Source organism: Ricinus communis, chromosome 2, assembly GCF_019578655.1.
Source record: "Ricinus communis isolate WT05 ecotype wild-type chromosome 2, ASM1957865v1, whole genome shotgun sequence".
Taxonomy (NCBI): domain Eukaryota; kingdom Viridiplantae; phylum Streptophyta; class Magnoliopsida; order Malpighiales; family Euphorbiaceae; genus Ricinus; species Ricinus communis.
This window is the reverse complement of record NC_063257.1, coordinates 7,830,738-7,849,894: the sequence shown is the minus strand read 5'-3', so window position 1 is coordinate 7,849,894 and position 19,157 is coordinate 7,830,738. Positions and strand designations below refer to the sequence as shown.

At 31.0% G+C, this 19,157-nt stretch overlaps 2 protein-coding genes across 4 annotated transcripts; both read right to left on the bottom strand.

Annotated features, from left to right (window-relative positions):
• Positions 1 to 5,080: 5,080 nt before the first annotated feature.
• Positions 5,081 to 11,556, bottom strand: LOC8270931 (serine/threonine-protein kinase CDG1). 2 transcript variants are annotated; one of them, XM_025157552.2, is made up of 10 exons: positions 10,623 to 11,556; positions 9,225 to 9,388; positions 8,600 to 8,697; positions 7,738 to 8,087; positions 7,172 to 7,600; positions 6,629 to 6,789; positions 6,075 to 6,145; positions 5,832 to 5,979; positions 5,577 to 5,726; positions 5,081 to 5,494 (listed from the first exon to the last, which is right to left on the bottom strand). In XM_025157552.2, the coding sequence occupies exons 1-10, from the start codon at positions 10,798 to 10,800 to the stop codon at positions 5,414 to 5,416; spliced, it is 1,830 nt and encodes a 609-aa protein (XP_025013320.2). In that variant the 5' UTR covers positions 10,801 to 11,556; the 3' UTR covers positions 5,081 to 5,413. The 2 variants fall into 2 exon arrangements, with proteins under 2 accessions (XP_025013320.2, XP_015575351.2); XM_015719865.3 differs by having other exon boundaries at positions 9,255 to 9,388; positions 10,623 to 11,555.
• Positions 11,557 to 12,794: 1,238 nt separating this feature from the next.
• On the bottom strand, positions 12,795 to 17,447 carry LOC8270932 (2-oxoisovalerate dehydrogenase subunit alpha 1, mitochondrial). 2 transcript variants are annotated; one of them, XM_002520216.4, is made up of 9 exons: positions 16,898 to 17,447; positions 14,991 to 15,128; positions 14,614 to 14,796; positions 14,365 to 14,522; positions 14,171 to 14,270; positions 13,968 to 14,079; positions 13,644 to 13,783; positions 13,260 to 13,445; positions 12,795 to 13,165 (listed from the first exon to the last, which is right to left on the bottom strand). In XM_002520216.4, exons 1-9 carry the CDS (start codon positions 17,162 to 17,164, stop codon positions 12,998 to 13,000), a joined length of 1,452 nt encoding a protein of 483 aa, XP_002520262.2. In that variant the 5' UTR covers positions 17,165 to 17,447; the 3' UTR covers positions 12,795 to 12,997. The 2 variants fall into 2 exon arrangements, with proteins under 2 accessions (XP_002520262.2, XP_048227331.1); XM_048371374.1 differs by lacking the exon at positions 16,898 to 17,447 and adding an exon at positions 15,408 to 15,548.
• Positions 17,448 to 19,157: the final 1,710 nt, after the last annotated feature.

Sequence of the window (19,157 nt, the reverse complement as noted above, 5' to 3'; positions counted from 1 at the left end):
CTTTGGGCACAAACACTCGCTGTATTGACAAAATTTCATGTCTTTTTTTTTTTCTTATAAAAAGATTGGGAATATGCGGCGACTAAACACCTTCTATCTGACAATTTGTTGTAAGAACAAAGTACTAATCTCAGTCTCACTTAATCGCGTGATCATCACTTACCTAGCGTACGTGTAGTTGACTGGTTTCTGAGCTTTATGGTCCCTCCACCACGTGCACATCAGATCTGTACTGTTTTGGCTAAAGTTGGTCTTTAAAATATGAAAAAAATACTTTTAACGAAAATTCAATGAATAAATAAATAAAATAGCCATAACGATGTGTCTTATCATACTACAAGTTGCTACATTTGAAAATATAGAATTTATTTATTGTTTTTTCTGCTTGACTTTTATATATTACTTTAATTTCTGTTTTATAGGACATGAACCGTTTTAGATAAAAAGGAAAATTATGATGCTGCAATATTAAATTTTTTTATATTTTCTGAATATGGAAAACAATTCTAGATAAAAGTCAAAGGAAAGTTCTAGTTCTAGATGAATTGAAATATTGTTAATAAATATCAAAATATTGCATATATAGAATAAAAGATGAGCTAGTCATTATGGTAAAACTTTACTCACATAAAGAAATTGAAATACTAAAAAAATAATATATATTAATGTTGACGTTTCAAATAGTAAATATGTATAATTTTATAGTTATTAAAATATATTAATTACTAAATCTTACAAAATCTATAATTTTAAGTATTTAAATTTTTTTAAAAAATTAAATATAATTCAAAAATTTAATTAAAAACATTACACTCTGCTACATCGTTATAGAGTTTTAGATTATATTTTAATCATAATAATTTTAATTTTATGAAAAATATTTTAAATTATATTTTATTTTAGTTGATGAATTTTATAGTGTAAATCATGAAACCACATATATCATAGTATTTGAGATTTAATTTTAAATTAACTTTTGAAGGTAAAAAAATTATCTGAAAAAGAATTATATCAATATATTTAGGCTTTATTTGTCTTGAAAAACAAATTTTCTTCTATATATGAAAAAAAAAATGATCAATAAGAATATTTTTCTGATTAAAGAGAAAAACAAAAGAGTGAGGAACATATTATTGTAGGGCGCGTGAGGATCTGTCTTTCATGCGCTGGTTCATTGTTGTCCGTCCCGTTTTGCTAGGTAGATTACAACAAAGTACAAGTGCCAGTGAGTGATACTAGAATGACTAGAATGCCCCCACATGGTTTCATGAAATGACTGAACTAGCCTTCTGCTATTTGTTATATCACATGGATAAATGCCAGCCATTGAATTTATTATATGTTTTTAAATTGGTAAAAAGGTATTTTGATGAGATTGTTGTGATAAAATAACTGGAGAATGGGGCATAAAAACTTGAGGCTCTTGTGTAATTTGGGTTGATGCCTTTTTGTATAAAAATGGTAGGTACACTACGGTTTGCTATTGGAATTTAAGATATAACCCAAAATTGCTGAGACAAAAGATCTATCAAATGCCAAAATCTTGCTAGAATATTTCTTGAGGCTACTAAGATGGTCTCTCGTTTTGTATATATTGATGCCAAATATATATTTTTAAAGATTTCGGAATATAAATTTGATTCAATCAAGTTAATAGTCACTTTTTTCGTTAAAAATTTATATATTTTTTTATATAAAAGTTAAAGAAGATAACACGATATAAAGAATAGTATTTGATAGAAAATTTATGTTGTTTAAAATAAGAGATGAATCTAATTTATTTAGAGGTCGGAATTTGTAAAATATTTATTTATTTTGATTTTGATTTTGATGAAAAACATATGGATAAATGGTGATGGGAGTTTCAACTTGTTAAAGGTGTGTACCAACAAACCCAAAACTTTACAAGTTGATCGGAGGCAAGATTAAGATAAAATGGAATCGAATTCCAATATATATATATAGTCATTCATTAGACCTATGTGCTAGTGAATTTTCATAAAAAGAATTACAGGGTTTCTAAAGTCAGCTTTTGTCTTCTCAAATACTTTTCAATCACATGCTATAGCTTTTGCTATAACATTAGCATTGAGGCTTTCTAATTCCTATGGTAAAAAAGAAAGAAGAAAAAGTAGGGTTCGTTATGTTACTGATGACACAGACATTTTCACCTACAGATGCTGAATTACTAACTCAGCAAGTGCATATTTTGCAACTAAGGAAATCATAATCATTAAGGAGGGTTTGAGGATTTAAGTCTCATCAATTCTCTTTTGGAAAAGAAATCTTGATATCTAGCCTTTTATTTTTCCTTTTGAAAGAATTTCTGAAATATTAAAAAGGAAATGCTTCCAGACTAACTTTCTAAAGAATATGCATATAGTTGGAGTTTAGAAAATGCCATATTCGAGAAATATAATAAAAGATATGAACTGAATTTTGTTATTATTCTAGTTACTTTAGCTGCTCTACCAGTCACTAGAATAATGTCTGGTTATTTTCATTATTATGATGCTGGAAATATACAATGGTCAAAATAGGATTATTATTATTATTTTCTTCTTCTGAAGATGGTAGGAACATAAAATAGTAAGACAAGTGGGGAACTGTAGAAGATGCAATATGCAAAGTGGATGATGCCCCAGAGCAGAGCTGCATTATGCAAATTAAAGAGGATTCTGTATCTTTGGTTTTGTGGGTGGATCTCATCTCAGCCATCCACCACTAGTTTCTATGGACCCTTTGCAACCACTACATGCTTTGGAGTCAGCTTCCATTCCCAGAGTCCCTACTTTCATGTCCCATCCCTTTCTTCAGATTTTTAAAACAATCTAGTTCATTCATGATTCTCTTTCAAATGTTTAAATATGATTCCATTTATCCTTTACAAAAAAATAAAATAAAAAATACTTGTAGTTTTGAATTTCGTATGCACTCAGAATTATTCTCTATAGATCAAAGAAAATAGAGAGATAATTATGTGAATTTTATTAATAATCATATTTAAAACTAGTGTACATTTTATTAGACAGTTTATATTAGTAATATTATGAAATTTTCATCATAAAAATAAGAGGGGCAATCGCTTGTGTTTTTAAGATGGGCAAATTACAAGTTTTCAATACTATTATATCATATTTTTTTTTTCATAAAGTAATTAGGGGCAATTAAAGACCATACAAACCGAAATCAATATACAGAGAAATCGTTTGAACACCTCTTGAGAAAGATAAAGTCTGGTTTACTAACTAGTATATGCAAACTGATCGTTTTTCTAATCATATGAGTAACCTGAATATTCCAATCTCTCTCGAATAAATTCGGCGGAATCATTCGCCGAAGTTGCCTAAAGATCATTCTAACACATATTTATCTCGGTTAGCTAATCAATTATAATGTTATATTTGATTGAAATCTATTTAAAAAATTTATTTTATTTTAAAAAATAATAAATAATAAATAAATAAAAATATTTTTGTGTTATAAAATATATTAATTTACTGATATAAATTCATTTAAAAATTAAACTAATTTTATTAAAATTTAATTTATCTAGAATTAATTATGCATAAACTGATTATAATGAAATTCTAAATTAATTTTCACTTCGTAAAAAATACAAACTTTAAATTGATAAACAAATTTCATAAATCTTATAGATTTTAATTAATCCCACTTAATTGATTCAACCCATCTCCAAAATAACCTTTAAGAAGGACCCAACCTTTTAAGTTAGAGGTAATTCTTGAATTACAGCCGAAGCTCAACATACGAATATCAATTAGATAGATGATTGCAAATAAGAAGTGAAAAGGAAAAAGAATAAAACAGTAGGGATAAGGATGGTGCATGATTTAACACTCTAATCTAAAATCCCATAATTATAAAACAGATGGTTGCAGATATTAATATCATACAATTAAAAGAGAAAAAAAGAAAAATTCTTATTTTAAGTGGTTCTCCAAGGTTGACTGCTATTGAATCCGAAGTAGACGTGGCCCAGTAGCCTACTCTCATTCTTTTTCATCTTTATATTTTTTCCAATCATCTGTCGACAATTATGGATATTAGGGTAGGAATTTGATTGAGCTGTGCCTCTTTCTCCCCATTTCTTGGGTGCTTTTAGAATTTAGACCACTTGCTGTTCAACTGCTTGTTATTTCATTATAGAGATTGGGAAATGCATATACATAAAGCCTAGAGATAAAAGAAACATAACAATTTGTTTATTTGATGATATGTTTGCATGCATGTCATAAAAACTCCAAGCAAAATGCTTACCAAATGTTCTTGGAAAATAATAATTTTTCTTTTCACAGTTTGTGATCAATTTCTTCTTCACAAACTTAAATTAACTAATATTTTTAATATTTAGTCATTATTAAATATTTTGGTTAGAAGATAATAAACTGTATATAATAGATTAAACAGTGTCATTATCATCAATTTATGATGCTAATGGAAAGAGAGGAACAAATCAAAAGTGACCTGTCACTTTGAACGGTTCTTGGGAAGGATCCTTCCAAATATAAGGTCCATCTCAATCTTAAGGATCTCATGCTTTTTTTCCAATTTGCTTTATGGAGCAAGGCAAAACCTTAATGATTCCCCTCAATAATCTACAGAACAAGCCTTGTTCTTGTGCTTGTGGAGAAAACTGTTGCTTAGTCCACCTTTTAAATTGTCTTTTGTCTTGGCTCCCACACATTTTCTCTACGTCTGTCTCCTCTTTTCTTGATTCATTTCAAAGGCACTCAAAGATTTCTGGAGACGATAGAATAATGGCCTTTTCTGTTATCCTATTCTGATTCTCTATCGGTTTGCTCCGTATAATTTTTAATCTCCATTTCAATTTTATCTAGAAGCTCTGAGGGGTCAGAGATAAATGATTAAGAGAAAATTAAAAAAAACTCTTAAATTTTCTCTTAATTATTAGAAAAGAGAATTTAGGCCGTGCATATAGAAATAATTTCTATTTTTGTGATAAATGTAAATGTAAATTAAAGCAATTAGATTTCTTGAGATGAAACTGAACAAATTAATACAAATTACGTACCAAAGCAACCATTTGCAAAAGAAATTAGATCAAATGCCCATGAAATATGGACCTATCTCATTTGAAGTTATTTATTTTTACAGCAGAAAATGAACATATAATGCTTTGGTATGTCACTTTATGGGAGTGTAGGTGTCCCTTTTCTCCAGGATCTTCTAAAAAACAGAAGGGTGCTTATTCAGTAAGAAGGTGCCGTTCTTCCTGAATAATTTTTCAAAACTAATTATCAATGGCCAAAACAGGGCTATCTAATAAGCAAGTACATAAGAAGCTACGACCACTGAATGCTATGGAGAAAAAGGATAGATATATTCTATGAAAAACAAAAATGATATGTATATTCCATCTTCATCGTCTTCAATTGCTTGGATAATGTGGTAATACATGCTCCCGCAAATGGTGGACATGGTTATTCTCTCCCTCGAGAAGACGGAGAACCTGTTGTAATCAAGAACCCAATGAATAGTCAAATATATATAAATAGAACGATGCAGAAACATAAACAGAAATATCCAAGTACCTCTCCCATCGATGGTCGCATTTCAGGGCTTCTCTGTACACATAGGTATGCAGCTTTAGCCATGAGGTATAATTCATATGTGTCATATGAATCTGCTATACGTTGATCGATAAGTTCATGCAGCGCAAGCCTCTCAATCACTGGTTCTGCCTAATATCCATGAAAGAAAGTAAAAACATAATGATAATTATTGATTAAATGGAAAGTGTGAAAGTTGATCACTGATTGAAAGAACAGAAATTAAATCAGGCATACCCATTGTCGAAGTGATTGTCGCCCTTCCTCTCTTTTTGAATCTACTACTTTCTGTCCTGATATTAGTTGTAAGAGAATAATGCCAAATGCATAGACATCTGTTCTCACGGAAACAAACCCATTCTCTGCATACTCTGGAGCAAGATATCTGCACAGACCAAATACCAAATCTTGATTGTTTAACTAGACAAAATTAGCATACAATTTGCAGTCCTGCAAACAAATAGATTAAAGAAGGCATACCCAAGTGTGCCCAGTATCCTTGTCTGCACCTCATCAGTAGTCTTCCATCTTGCAAGGCCAAAATCTCCAAGCTGTTTGAAGATAAAACCATAAATTCCAATTTAAATGAATTTATTATTAAAGAAAAGGTGCCCCTTTCCCAGAATCCTAAGTCAAATAAGAGAAATGAAAGTACTAGTATGTATGTCAAAATATCGGGGAAGGTATCTACTGCCAGTAATTAATTTCTGTTGCATATAGTGAATCAAATGAGTACTACCAAATTAAGGGACAAGTAACCCGATTAATCTAAGCATGGAATTTCAATCTGTCTACTACTTGCAACACTGATTCACAAGGCAGTTAGGAAAGCTGCATTGGTGTAACAGCCAGCAAGGCTGGAACAGTAAGGCCATCATTAAATAACAGAAACAATCTGACACTAACCCACTTAAGCATTATGCACAGAGTTTTCCAATGACTAAAAGTCTAAAACAATATATAAGAAATGCATATGGAGAAGAATATGGCAACCGAGAAGATGCATGTACCATTAATATGGCCTGCATACTCACCATTGGGACGAAGTCATGTGTGAGTAGAATATTGCTCGGCCGCACGTCTCGATGAATGATGGGACCGCCACGGCATTCTTCATGTAGAAAACGCAACCCTTTTGCAGTTCCAATGGCAATAGAATATCTTTGGTGCCAGTCAAGAGTATTTGCTTGGTTATCTAATAAGAGTACAAATGTTAGCAAAGGGAAAGAAATATCAACCAAAAGTTTAGCTACCAACAAAGAAAAACTCAGTAATTATATCTTCCGTCACTGAATTTTACACTTAATTTCAGATATGTCACGATGCTAATTTGCTTATTGAATCATTCAACTTCAATTGCCTTTTATTTTATTGACTCAGCCTTTTAGAAATTGATGCGTTAAATTCCTTTTCTTAATCACTATTACCGTTTTAATTTCTTAATAGCAAATATCTCTAAAATGAAATCTAATTAAAATTTAACGATTGACATAAATCAAATCGAAATGCTCTCATTAAATTAAAATTAAGTATAAATTCAGTAATGAATTAGACCAATGTTGATTGACGGTTCTTACCGAATAAATGCCAGTCCAGAGACTTGTTGCAAATATACTCATAAACCAGGATGTTACGATCCTCCTTGCAGCAAAACCCCAAAAGCATGACAATGTTCTTATGCCGGGCGAAGTTTAGAACGGATACCTCAGAGTGAAATTCTGTAAATCCTTGTGTGCTTGCTTCTTTGCGTACCTTCGCTGCAATTAGCTGTCCATCTTTAAGTACACCTTTATACACATGTCCATATCCACCTTCTCCTAACAAGTTCTCCTTTGAGAACTGCTGTGTTGCAAGCTGAATCTCAGAATAAGTGAATTGCATTGAATCCTTGATGTACAATTCAGTACTTGCTCCACATGAAGAACATAGGATAGGTGCTTCGGAAAATTCCCATCGAGCCGCATTGTTACGGTTCCTTTGAGTGATTTGATTGTGTTTATTATCTTCTGTAATTTGTGTACCATGAAGGAAGAACAATATACATATTGTTATATTCATACTTAAACATAATCAGTTTTTTCACAGTTCAGAATGTTTAGAGTGTAATTATTTACATACGTGAAGATATAACAAGATTGACAACCTGATATATGTAGCTTAGAAGAGGCGCCAAAATCCAGTGAAAAGTTATGGTCCTTTACTCCATGTGAAGACGAAGGAAACCAGTTTGTCCTAGGCGTATCAGAATTTTCATGGGAATTATTAGATAACAAGTTGCTTTTGGAAGAGGCAACAGACTGTCCATCGTTCTCACCTTCTTGAGGATTCAACAGTGGGACAGGTTTAGACATGGAATAGAAAGGTTTGTGTTCTATAGGATCTGTTTCATTTGTAAAATGAGGTCTCTTAAGTACGACAGATAAGTTATCTTGGATCAATGCAACCTTGCAAGGTATCTGTTTAAGAAAAAACTTCAAATCCCTTCTCAGATGCCTGTTCAGGTAAACGAGCAACGAGTTATGCCAATGAAAAATGCTTATGAAGAAGAACTTGGATGTTTTGGTTATTAAATTAGGTGAAACAAGAAGAACATAAATTAAATATACAATTTTTATTGAAGATTAATTCTGATGCTATCGTGAGAAACTTGAGTGAACAATCCAAGATAAATGGAAATCAGATGCAGATTTTTATCTTCAAAGTATGATATTCCTTCCAAGGAATGTCGTGGGGACTATGCATCATACACTAGTCTTGTGTGACATTGCCTACTCGCTTTAAGCATGGAAAAATAACGTTTTAAAAGATAGCATCATGAGTTTCTGTCAAAAATAGAAACCAAATGCAAGGGATCAGTCTTTCACTTCCATTGTCATTGATGGAATGGTAAAGTTCAAGAAGGTAAAAAGATATGGTTGATGAGTTAGAACAGAACAACAAAAGCTTCAACACCAGCCACCAATGACATTAAAATTATAACTTAAGTGAAGAAGGAAGTTCACTACCTATCCAGTATAATCCAAGCTGCTTTATAAGACACAACTTCTTGGATAATAACGTGCTTCATGGGACTTCCAGCTGTGATTTTGACTTCAATACTGACCTTTAATTTGGATGCAAGATATTCATTAAGAACGGAGAAGAAAAACAGTAAAGAGTTGAAAACAACATGCTTGTCAGGAATGCAAATGATCCCTGTAGCATATATCATACAAATAATGCTCGTCTTTATTTAACAGAATCATAAATCAGTGAAATATTTTTTCGTGAAGAGATAAGACTGGAAATACATTGTCACACGAATTGCTTCAGGAAATTGTTTTCATTCTGAAGCAGAAGCATCAAATGTCCCTCAGTCAAGTTTCAGTTTATTTAGTTTTATGGTTAAAATAAGAAGGGGATTTCTCAAGACAATTAGTGATGGCTCAAGGAAGCTGCTAGACTTCTGAAAGCATACTAAACACTCTAACAGGATTGAAATACAATTCTCTTCATTCATAGGAACCTGTGTGGATGCCAAGAAATTCTAGACGTATATATTCTGTCAGCCCCTAAGTTTAACTTTTAATGCATATATTATTTGGTCTCCACATTAAAAGAATATGAAAGATAGAGAAACATCTAAATTACCCCTTTATGTGCAAAAGATGGAGAGCGTACCCCTTCATCTTCACAAACTTCAGCACTGCGCAGGAGCATGTTTACATACACATCGATTTTGGTTGTAACTTCCTCTTCCATGACTCGAACGTTTGCCCCACCAAAAGACTCAGAACACGCTTTCATATAACCCACTCCAGAGACAAACAAAATATAAAAATCAATAAATAAATAAGGAAATCAGGATATTCTTTTATTCTCTGATCAGTGATTAGCTCACTGTATCGTAGAAATTAATAGAACATCTTAGAAACCAGTGAACAATCATTCAGCTATAGATGCAATGTGTCACATTATCATTATGAAAGGAAGAATCTTCGTATGACTGTATTTATTTAGATTTAAATTTGTTAAATCTGTGATATATCAGCTTAAATATTATTAATTTTAGCTGTAATGACAAAAAAAAAAAAAATGGTAATGCTTTACTTGCTCTATACTTTTGTTTGAAGTTCTATAACATGGTGTTGCAGTAGAAATTCACGTGTGTCTGTCAAAAACTATTGATAGAACTCGATTCATTTAATTAATTATGTCAAAATATTAAATCTAAATACGAATATTTATTAATTATAAGTTATTATACGAGCTCATCTGTATAATTTATTTAATAAATTAAATTTAGATAATATTTTTAACAATAAAATTAATTATTTAAATTTTAAAAATATGTTTACTCAAATATAAAATGGTTTAAATTTGAATTAATATTCTAAAATATAATTGGAATTTTATAATTAATAAAATTACTTATATAAATATATATATTATATAAATAGAAAATAAATTTGTTTAACTATGTTTATATATATCAAATATTACATGTTAATTTATTGATCCATTTAAATAAATGTGTTTATTCGCGTCACTCACTTGTTAGACAGATAAAAAAATGGATTGACTCATTTATAATCATATAATCACTTTATCTCAAATCCAAATCCATTGAATTACATATATATCTTATTATGTTTAATTGAATCGTATCAAAATTTGTCAACCCTCAAGAACGTATGCACTCTATGTAAATGAATGACACAGACATTCTACAATGAAGCAGTGAAATAATTTACATCTATTCTCATTATTTGGTACTAGTGAGTACATGACAATCAATTTTTTTCTTTTTTTTTTTTTGTGAAGATGACGATCATATTTCAATTATGTGTTATTGGTAGGGATGTACTTTGTAACTTATCATACAGCAATAAAAGTATAAAAAAATGATAAAAGAGAAGGTATTATCTATTTTCACAAAAGAATATCTTCCAAGAACCCAGTTGAGAATTGAGCCTAAGAACACAGAGAACCATATAAACAACAAAAATTGCCAATACAAAACAGACGATGTATAATTGAAACACTTACTGGGATTAGGCACCTTATGGAGAACCCCAAGAACGACAAGATTATCACCTTTACGAAGAATATCACCTCTCATTCTGACTTCGTCGACGGTGCGTCTAAATTCATGCACACCACGATCCTTAGTGGCATCATAAGCAATGATGATATGACAAGGAGAAAGTGGGCTCTGGCTCTCCATTATACAATATTAACGGAATTAACTGATAACTAACCGACTAACTAACTATAAAATCTTGATCAAGAAACTGATGTCTGATGTTTAGGGTTGTTGGCAGTTGGCAGTTATAAAGAGCGAGGAAGAGAGAGCATAAATACGTTGGCATATGGAGAGGAATGAATTAGATTGGGATTGGTTGTCCAATGATGTTTTGTTACGATTATTTGGAGATTGATTTTTGTTTTAGAAAAGAAGAAAGACTACATTTTATTAAAGTATGATTAGTAGTAATCAAGGAGAGTAAGAGTAGATTCGAGGAATATGACAGGAATTATGCTTTAAGGATATGCGAGAAGTGTTCATTAACAAGCCATCGAAGATAGAAACAATGAGAACATTGTTGTGCAATTGATGACAAATTCAAACCTTCTTTTCTTTTCTTTTTTTTGTTTTGCTTGTTTCCTTCTCAATGGCTCTGAAAGATAAATCTTTTGTTTATAGTTATTTTTTTCTTAAACTTGTTTTGGTCTTTGAAAAACTTTAAGGGAATGAGTGAGAGTTAAACCTAATTATATGTGTTAATGTAGGCGGCAGGCACGAATTATTAGTTGGCTAGCTCTTTTGTATAAGGCTTGATAAACAAAAAATGGATATACTTTTATTATATATTTTAGTATCTTGTCAAGATTAATACATATGCTAGGTCATATTAATATAATTGTAACTATTAACTTTGGACCACAGAGTACATATTTAAATATCTAAACTTTAATCATTTAATTGTTCCAACATTAATTTTTAATTTAATCTAATATATATTTTAATTCTATTTATTTAATCTTTTAAATACTTTTCATTTTTGGTTTAATCTTATGAACTTTATATTTTCATAACATATAAATATTTATGAGCAATACACGTAAATGAATAAGTGTTTAAATATCAAAATATAAATTAAAATTACGATTAGGATATATCAAAAGTCAAGATGTTAAAAGTGATTATATGAACAAAGTTCAGAGTACAAATATCCATTTAGCCAATTCAATTTGAATAGTTGAGATTTTATTATTTAATAAATATCTACTCATTATTCGAGATTTAAATTTAATTTTGGTAAATTTTCAACCATATAATTGAAATTCAAGGGTAAAACATTCTCAGTGCTTAAACTTTCATGAATTTAATACAGAACTTCCAGATTTCTTTCAACTCTAGCAACCAAAGATATGATAGCTGTATTTTCATTTTTTGGTGACATTAAACTTAAATACTCAATATCAAATGAATCAGTGTAAAGAATACTTTCATTTAAAACCAAAAATGACTTTTAGTATCTGAATGATAGCATGAGATGAGAGAATAAATTATTTTCGCAAAAACAAATTGGTTAATAGAAATTCGTAATGTTTTATTTATAAAATGATTAAAAAAATTCTATAATTTATTTGTTTATATCTCTGCCTAAATGAGATGCATCTCAAAAAATATTTGAAAATGTGAAGAATAAATATGGCTAGACACATCGTATGATGTATTTTAAGTGAATAAGAAAACAAAAGCATTCTACAAAAATGTTATTGTCTATCATCTATGATTTTAATAATTATCTCTAAGCAATTATTATCCGAAAGCGTTTTCTCATATTTCTTCAGGAAAAGAAAAGGATTTAAATAGTATAAACCTTATTCTTATTGTAAAACTTCTAAATAATAGTCATAGATTTTTTTATTCTTTTTCTAATGTAGGAATCAAGATAGAATATTCCTTCCACCATTCATAATTAGATTAGCAACCTAGACATGTCCTTTGTAGTGTACTGTTATTCTTTGTTTGTTTTTATAGGCTAAATGCTGTTCGGATATTCTATGTACCATTCCTCCGATAATGCTCAAATATGGCATAATATTAAGAGCAAATTCATTTTAAAATGGACTTTTTTTTTTTTTTTCTATTTTGCAGGGTAACTAACAACAGTTTTTAATACTTCACAGGTACATTATTTTCTGTAGAAATGTAGAAGCCCTTGTCAGTCACTGATATTATTGGCCTATAAAGATGGCCTTGGCCATTCTGTGGGAGTGCAAGAGAGTTACTGAGTGTTAAAAGATAGCCTATCATGTGAGGCTGTAAAAGTTTTGGAGAATGAGAGTTCGTAACATGTTCAGGAGTGTAGTGGGTTATTTCACTCTAATCCACTATGCTAGAGTTCTTGATTTTAACTCGGTACAACAGATGGATAGTCCTGTGGATGTGCACTGATAGTTTCTCTAAGCTGTTTCTCTTGTTCACGAAGATTTGATGATGGAATATCATAAACATCGGTGAACATGTCTCCAAGTGGAGGTTTCTCTGTTTTCTCTGCCACTTGAATTGCTTGCAATAGCTGCCGGAAACAAGTTTGTCAAAAGACGAATAGATTGGATAAAAGTTCTGCCAAGTAATAGATGTTAGATAAGTAATTCTGCTAAGATTTTTACCTGCTTCCTGACACTACTTCTGAGCTCTGATTCTTCTTTATCGCTCCACCAGCCATTTCTTTCAACCCATTTTCTAAATCTATTTACAGGGTTTCGCGCCATTTTCCAGTATTCAATCTCATCTGCTGGCCGATACTTGGTGGAATCATCGGATGTGGAGTGGTGTCCCACTCTATATGTAAGGGCCTGAAAGTGTAAGAAAGCTTGTTAGCTTGACAGGATTCTGACATTAAAAGGGTATTATGGCATATTACAGAATGTTACAGGCTCGGTTCAAATTTTGACAAGGTGATACCAATTGCCGAAATCTTAAAAGGTGAGTTCTGAAGTTTGCCTACATTCTGGACATTGGCAAGAAAATATCATGAGGAAACTCAATCTCACCTCAACTAATACAGGTCTTTGTTCGCTTACAGCAATTTGGCGAGCTGCACGAATTGTTCTGTACACAGCAAGGGCATCATTTCCGTCTACCCGGATGCTTTGGATGCCATAAGCTTTACCCTTAACAACAATGCCATCGCCTGCAAAAACATACTGTATAAGCAAACATAGACAACATGTCTCATACAGTACTAGATTAAAAAAATGAAAACAAGAAACAAGAAAAAGAAAACAGAAAGAGAAAAGAAAAAAAAAGAACAACTCGATCTTCGAGTTCAATTTAGAAGAGAAAGGGTTCAATTTAGACAAAGATGGAATCAGTACTTCGAAATTGCTCGGATATATGGGTACTGATGGCCCAACCATTGTTGCGACAGATAAAAATGACAGGTGCTTCCGTTACAGCTGCAAAGTTCAAAGCAGCATGAAAATCTCCCTGAAACATTAATCAACAATTGGGAATTAACATCTAAAACTCGAGAATCACAAATAGAAGTACAAAATAGAGATACTAACAATGCTATTACCTCACTGGTACCGCCATCTCCAATATATGTGACTACACAGGCATCCTTTTTTTCCATTTTAAGAGAATAAGCAACGCCAACAGCCTGGGGAAGTTGAGTACTGACAAGCATAAACAATAATAACAAATATTACTGCAGCTGATCGTGCACAAGAAGAGCCAAAGAAAACAGAAACATGTTATTAGGAATAGTACGCTATAGGTGAGGAAACAGTGAAGTAATTATGCTTGTTAGACCCGTAATGGATTGGCATCTGCCTGCCTCTTCCATAATCAGCCTTGTTTCCGAAGCACTGGTTTGCGAATTCTTGAAGCGTGAACCCACGCCATAATAGTACTCCGGGTTCTCGATACTGACATTAAATTCCATGGACACCAATTAATCATATATGATCAGCAACTGAGCAATGGCCATATTAATTAATAGAGAAAAAAAATATGAACCTGAGGCAAGACAACATCATCTTTAGTCAGTGCAGCTGCTGATGCTATGTTTATAGATTCTTCGCCAATAGATGTAACATAGAAAGAAATTCTTCCTTGCCTCTGTGCTTCATAGAATATGGTATCCATCATTTGAAGAGTGACCATTTCGTTATACATCTTCACTGCAATTTCCTTGCTTACCTAATAAAAATTGATATTAGATTTTAAGTTCATGTTCAGATGTGGGTTGGATATTGAACATAGAAACCACAGTTAAAATCTGACGAGCTGAGAAAGTGCCAAGAAAATAACAAGTTTTTTTCTTTCTTTACAGTTTTTACAACAGTGAATGATTTTCTGTATATGCTTGGATTTATCGATGGAAAGAGAGCTACCTCGTCAAAATCACTGTTCTCTATTAGATCTCCATTTTCATCAAGAATTCGATAGCATGGAACCCTCTTCTGACTGGATCCAGAAATGAACTTCATTTCAGAAATAAATGTAAGCTTGCCTCCAGGAAAATCCAAGACCTGAGACATCAGAAATCATGTTTGACAATCGCGGCAGAGTAACAGCACAGATACTATAAGAAATAATATTAAATCCATATGCATATGTATAGAAAAAGAATAAAATAAAATAACTTATATTAATTAGAAAAGGGATTTGATTATATTAATTTTTATTTTATTTTTTGATAAAAGAGATCTGATTACATTATTAATCCACATCACCATTGTCAAAAAGACTGAAAAGAAAGTATGAGTTTCAGAATTAATTAATATTTTCAACAAAACCCAAAAACATACCTTTCATGCTAATCATCTACTTGAACATTTTCCATAAGCATGTGTTTAACTTGTTTAAAAATTGCACCTATCACATATCAGATAAGCAATTTCTATGACACAGAACTCTTATTAAAACAACTCTTATGTCCCTTTGTAAGAAAATAAAGTGAAAAGAAAATTGGGATTAAATTCTTAAGTTTGAATTTCAATTGTAGAAATTGGGTCAACTCCCACATCTCATGTTTACATTTGTGAGAAGGAAATAACTTATTCAATTTTATACGGCTATCGACTTCTAAGAAAAAGGAAATTAATTTATTGTTCCTACAATTCCTTCCACGTCCATTTCAGATGATATGATCTCCAAAAAGGGCAATCTCTTTCTCTTATTTTATTATCATCAAATAGAACCAAGCCACGTCTTCTAAAAAATGATAAAGTGACATGCAATATGTCATCCTCCCCCCACACAGGGAACCATCAAATCAATCCCATTATTTCTACTACCCAAAATAAAACACACACACGCATAAATAAAGCTTTTTGTTAAATTTTTTATTTTTTAGAATAAACCTTTTTTTTTTAAAAAAAAGGAAATTAGATTTCAAATATTGAGGGTTATAAAGGCGACTCATAAATGAATATCGGTCGGACGAAACTCATTGCAATTCTTTTAATCTAAAACTCATTCTTTTGATTGCTTTTTAAAGCCGATTATTTCAAGTTTGCAGAAATAATGGGTTCCTACGAAAGGAAGAGTTCAAGTCTATCTTTTCTTCTTCCTGCCTGCCACGCCAAGAATTGGACAGCTATAAGGATAAGGATTAGAGCCCATACTCCTGAGGCTACCTGAATGTTATTATTTTAATGATGACAATCCCTCGTGATAAAAGGATCAGCCTGTCTAAATCCATGTGTGAAGTTCGAATAAAAATTTCTATGCATGTATCTTTTATTTATAAAATTATTATGAAACAATGCTTTTCCTATATATAGATTTATATCTAATTAATATATGAAGCAACGAACTAAATCTTTCATAAACTATCCAAAACTTATAAACTATCTAAAAACTCAATAGTTTAGTTAATAATTTAGTCATTAGAATACAATTATTATATTAAAATCTATTTAAGTTTGTTTTGGCTCATTTGTTCTCGTGAACAATAAATAAGTAATATTATACTGAACTCAAGTTTAACTTAAATTAATATTAAACCAACTAAATCTAAATAAACTAAAACTTAACTCGATGTGAAAGATGAAATTAAATAATTATACAAGTGAGGTCCATAAAAACCAACTATATGGGGCCAAACCTATGACAGTGATCTTGATTTCCACCCTAATTCTCAGGCCAGAAAATAACGGCTCATAAGCTTGCCAGATGGCTCGTACACCAGCACAAACCTTCATGGTGTGTTCGCGTGTTAAAGACTTTGTGCAAGACAAATATTTATAAGATTTTCGATAACATTAATAAAGAACAATATACGTTAGATATATACCTGAGTGTTGTCATCATCACTAGAGTACAACGGATCGAGTTGGCCAGCGCCTACGGTGGATTTGAATCGCTGACAGGGGAAAGAGAAGGCGGAGTTGCCAGCACATACATGCGGAAAACTTGTTGCGTAATTCTCAACGACCGGAATTCCTGATGATGAACAAGCAGTAGGTTGGGAATTACGAGTTTGATTGGGAATTCCCATCAGACCAATCTTTTTCTTTAAATAATGGGTCATCGTTCTTGATTTTGTCAACCAAATTGCCATGGTAAACCGCAAGGTTTCTTCTCGTCGGTGGTGGTGGTGTTAGCGGTGGGGGGGTGAAGTTGGATATATGGAGTTGTGATGGTGGGTGGGGAAGTAACTTAATTAGGTCGTGTTTTATATGAAGCTTTTGATGTTATTGAGAAGAAAGTAACAGAAAATGTGAGATTATTATTAAGGGATGTTGATATGGATGCATTGTCTTTGTAGGATGTGACGCATCAATTTGTTCTAATCACAGGGGTTGGGACATAACCGTAGTATAGGTCTTTACTTAGAAGACGTGTGATAAAGAACAGCCAAATATGAATCAGAAGGGCTTCTGAATTTACCTTGCCCTATCATTTTAAAAGAGGAAATTGCTAGAATTTGCCTGGTCTAGTCACTTGCCAAATGACTTATTACAGAAGGTCACTGACAAATTATGTTGGTGGGTCCATTATTTTTTTAGAGTGATGCTGTATAGTCTATTTTTATCCCGCCTTTTGTCCGTCGTATTTATTGATTTTTAAAAATTAAAATGTCACATTATGTAAATAATAGATGAGATAAAAAATAGCGAGATATTTAACATTTTTTTTATTTTTAAACATGTGCCATTTTAATAAAAAAAATGTATCATACTAAATTTTGAGTCAAGCTTATTAGAAAAACAAATAATATGGACCGATTATAGGGGTTTATATTTTAACTAATAAGATAAATTTAAAATATTATCAATGGACTAATAATATAATACAAATACTTAGTTTCTTAAATGCAACCATCTGTCTAAAACTCTATCATAACAACTATGATCATTTTTAAGTTCTTGAGTTTATTTGAATGACTAATTGATTATTTAGCAATCGTAATTAGCTCCATCTATCTGCGACATTTCATTCTGAAATATGATTGAATGACTATTGTTAATTACTTACTCCATATCACTAATTGATTACAGATTGAGTTTTTTTTCATATTCAATAAAGGTGTTCTTCACATTTCAGTTAATTTGATTTTGCAAAGCTTTGTGTACACAATATATCATCGGTGATATAATACTAATTTAGTACGTTTTAACATTGATCAAATCCATAAAGACAACTTTAGGTACAGTTAAATGCGTTCTTTACGGATCAAATCTGTACCAAGTGAAAGTATGAAATGAGTTGAATGAATATTTTTTTTAAATAAAAAATACAAAGGAAAAAGAAAAAGTAATTATTTATAATATTTCATGATAATCTCACTTTTGCATATTGAATGAATATTTCTTTAAATGAAAAATACGAAAGAAAAAGAGAAAGTAATTATTCCAAATATGTCATGATAATCTCAATATTGCATACCCATTTCCTTATATTTTTATATGAGATCTTTTATGGGTGAGTTACAAATATTTATGGAAAATTCTTAACCCGTTACACACTAAATTAATGGATGATTGATATATATTTATTAATTTAAAATAATAAAATATACTAATAATTCAATGCTAAAATATAAAATATATATGATTTTTTTTTATTAGTTTTTATATATACGAAGATTAAATAAGAATTTTCTAATATAAAATTTAAGTCTAAACAATTGTGAGCTGAAAATTACAAAGAAAGAAACTATGGAAATATTCAATAATGTTCACATCTTAGTTAAATGTATTGGGGTCCATAATTAAGTGATTTAAAGGGCTGATAGACTTATACCCACCTAGCTGACAGTTGACGCCTTTAAAGATATTTACTGCACATATGATGACGTAATTAGGTCATCAAATTAGAAAATTTGTGCTTTGATACATAGAAATTTGAATACAGGTTTTTAGTTACATTTGAATTAACGGAAAATGTTAATTTGTTCCACTTTTAAAAGATAAGGTGTGTAATTAAATCAAAATGAAGTACTGATAGATAATTTGTCTTTTGAGGTAAAGTTAAAAAGGCAATTTAATAAATAAGTAATCAGTTAAGGTTATTTAAATTCTCTACTTATTTAGGAAGTTGTCACTCATTTA

Coding starts and splice junctions, on each gene's coding strand:
- LOC8270931 (XM_025157552.2), bottom strand. CDS start 10,800: ATGGAGAGCCAGAGCCCACTTTCTCCTTGTCATATCATCATTGCTTAT. Junction 6,790..7,171: donor TCTGGACTGGCATTTATTCG/GTAAGAACCGTC, acceptor TACTCTTATTAG/ATAACCAAGCAAATACTCTT. Junction 5,495..5,576: donor TGCGACCATCGATGGGAGAG/GTACTTGGATAT, acceptor TGATTACAACAG/GTTCTCCGTCTTCTCGAGGG.
- LOC8270932 (XM_002520216.4), bottom strand. CDS start 17,164: ATGGCAATTTGGTTGACAAAATCAAGAACGATGACCCATTATTTAAAG. Junction 14,523..14,613: donor ATGATGTTGTCTTGCCTCAG/GTTCATATTTTT, acceptor ATTTAATGTCAG/TATCGAGAACCCGGAGTACT. Junction 13,446..13,643: donor AAAGACCTGTATTAGTTGAG/GTGAGATTGAGT, acceptor TTACACTTTCAG/GCCCTTACATATAGAGTGGG.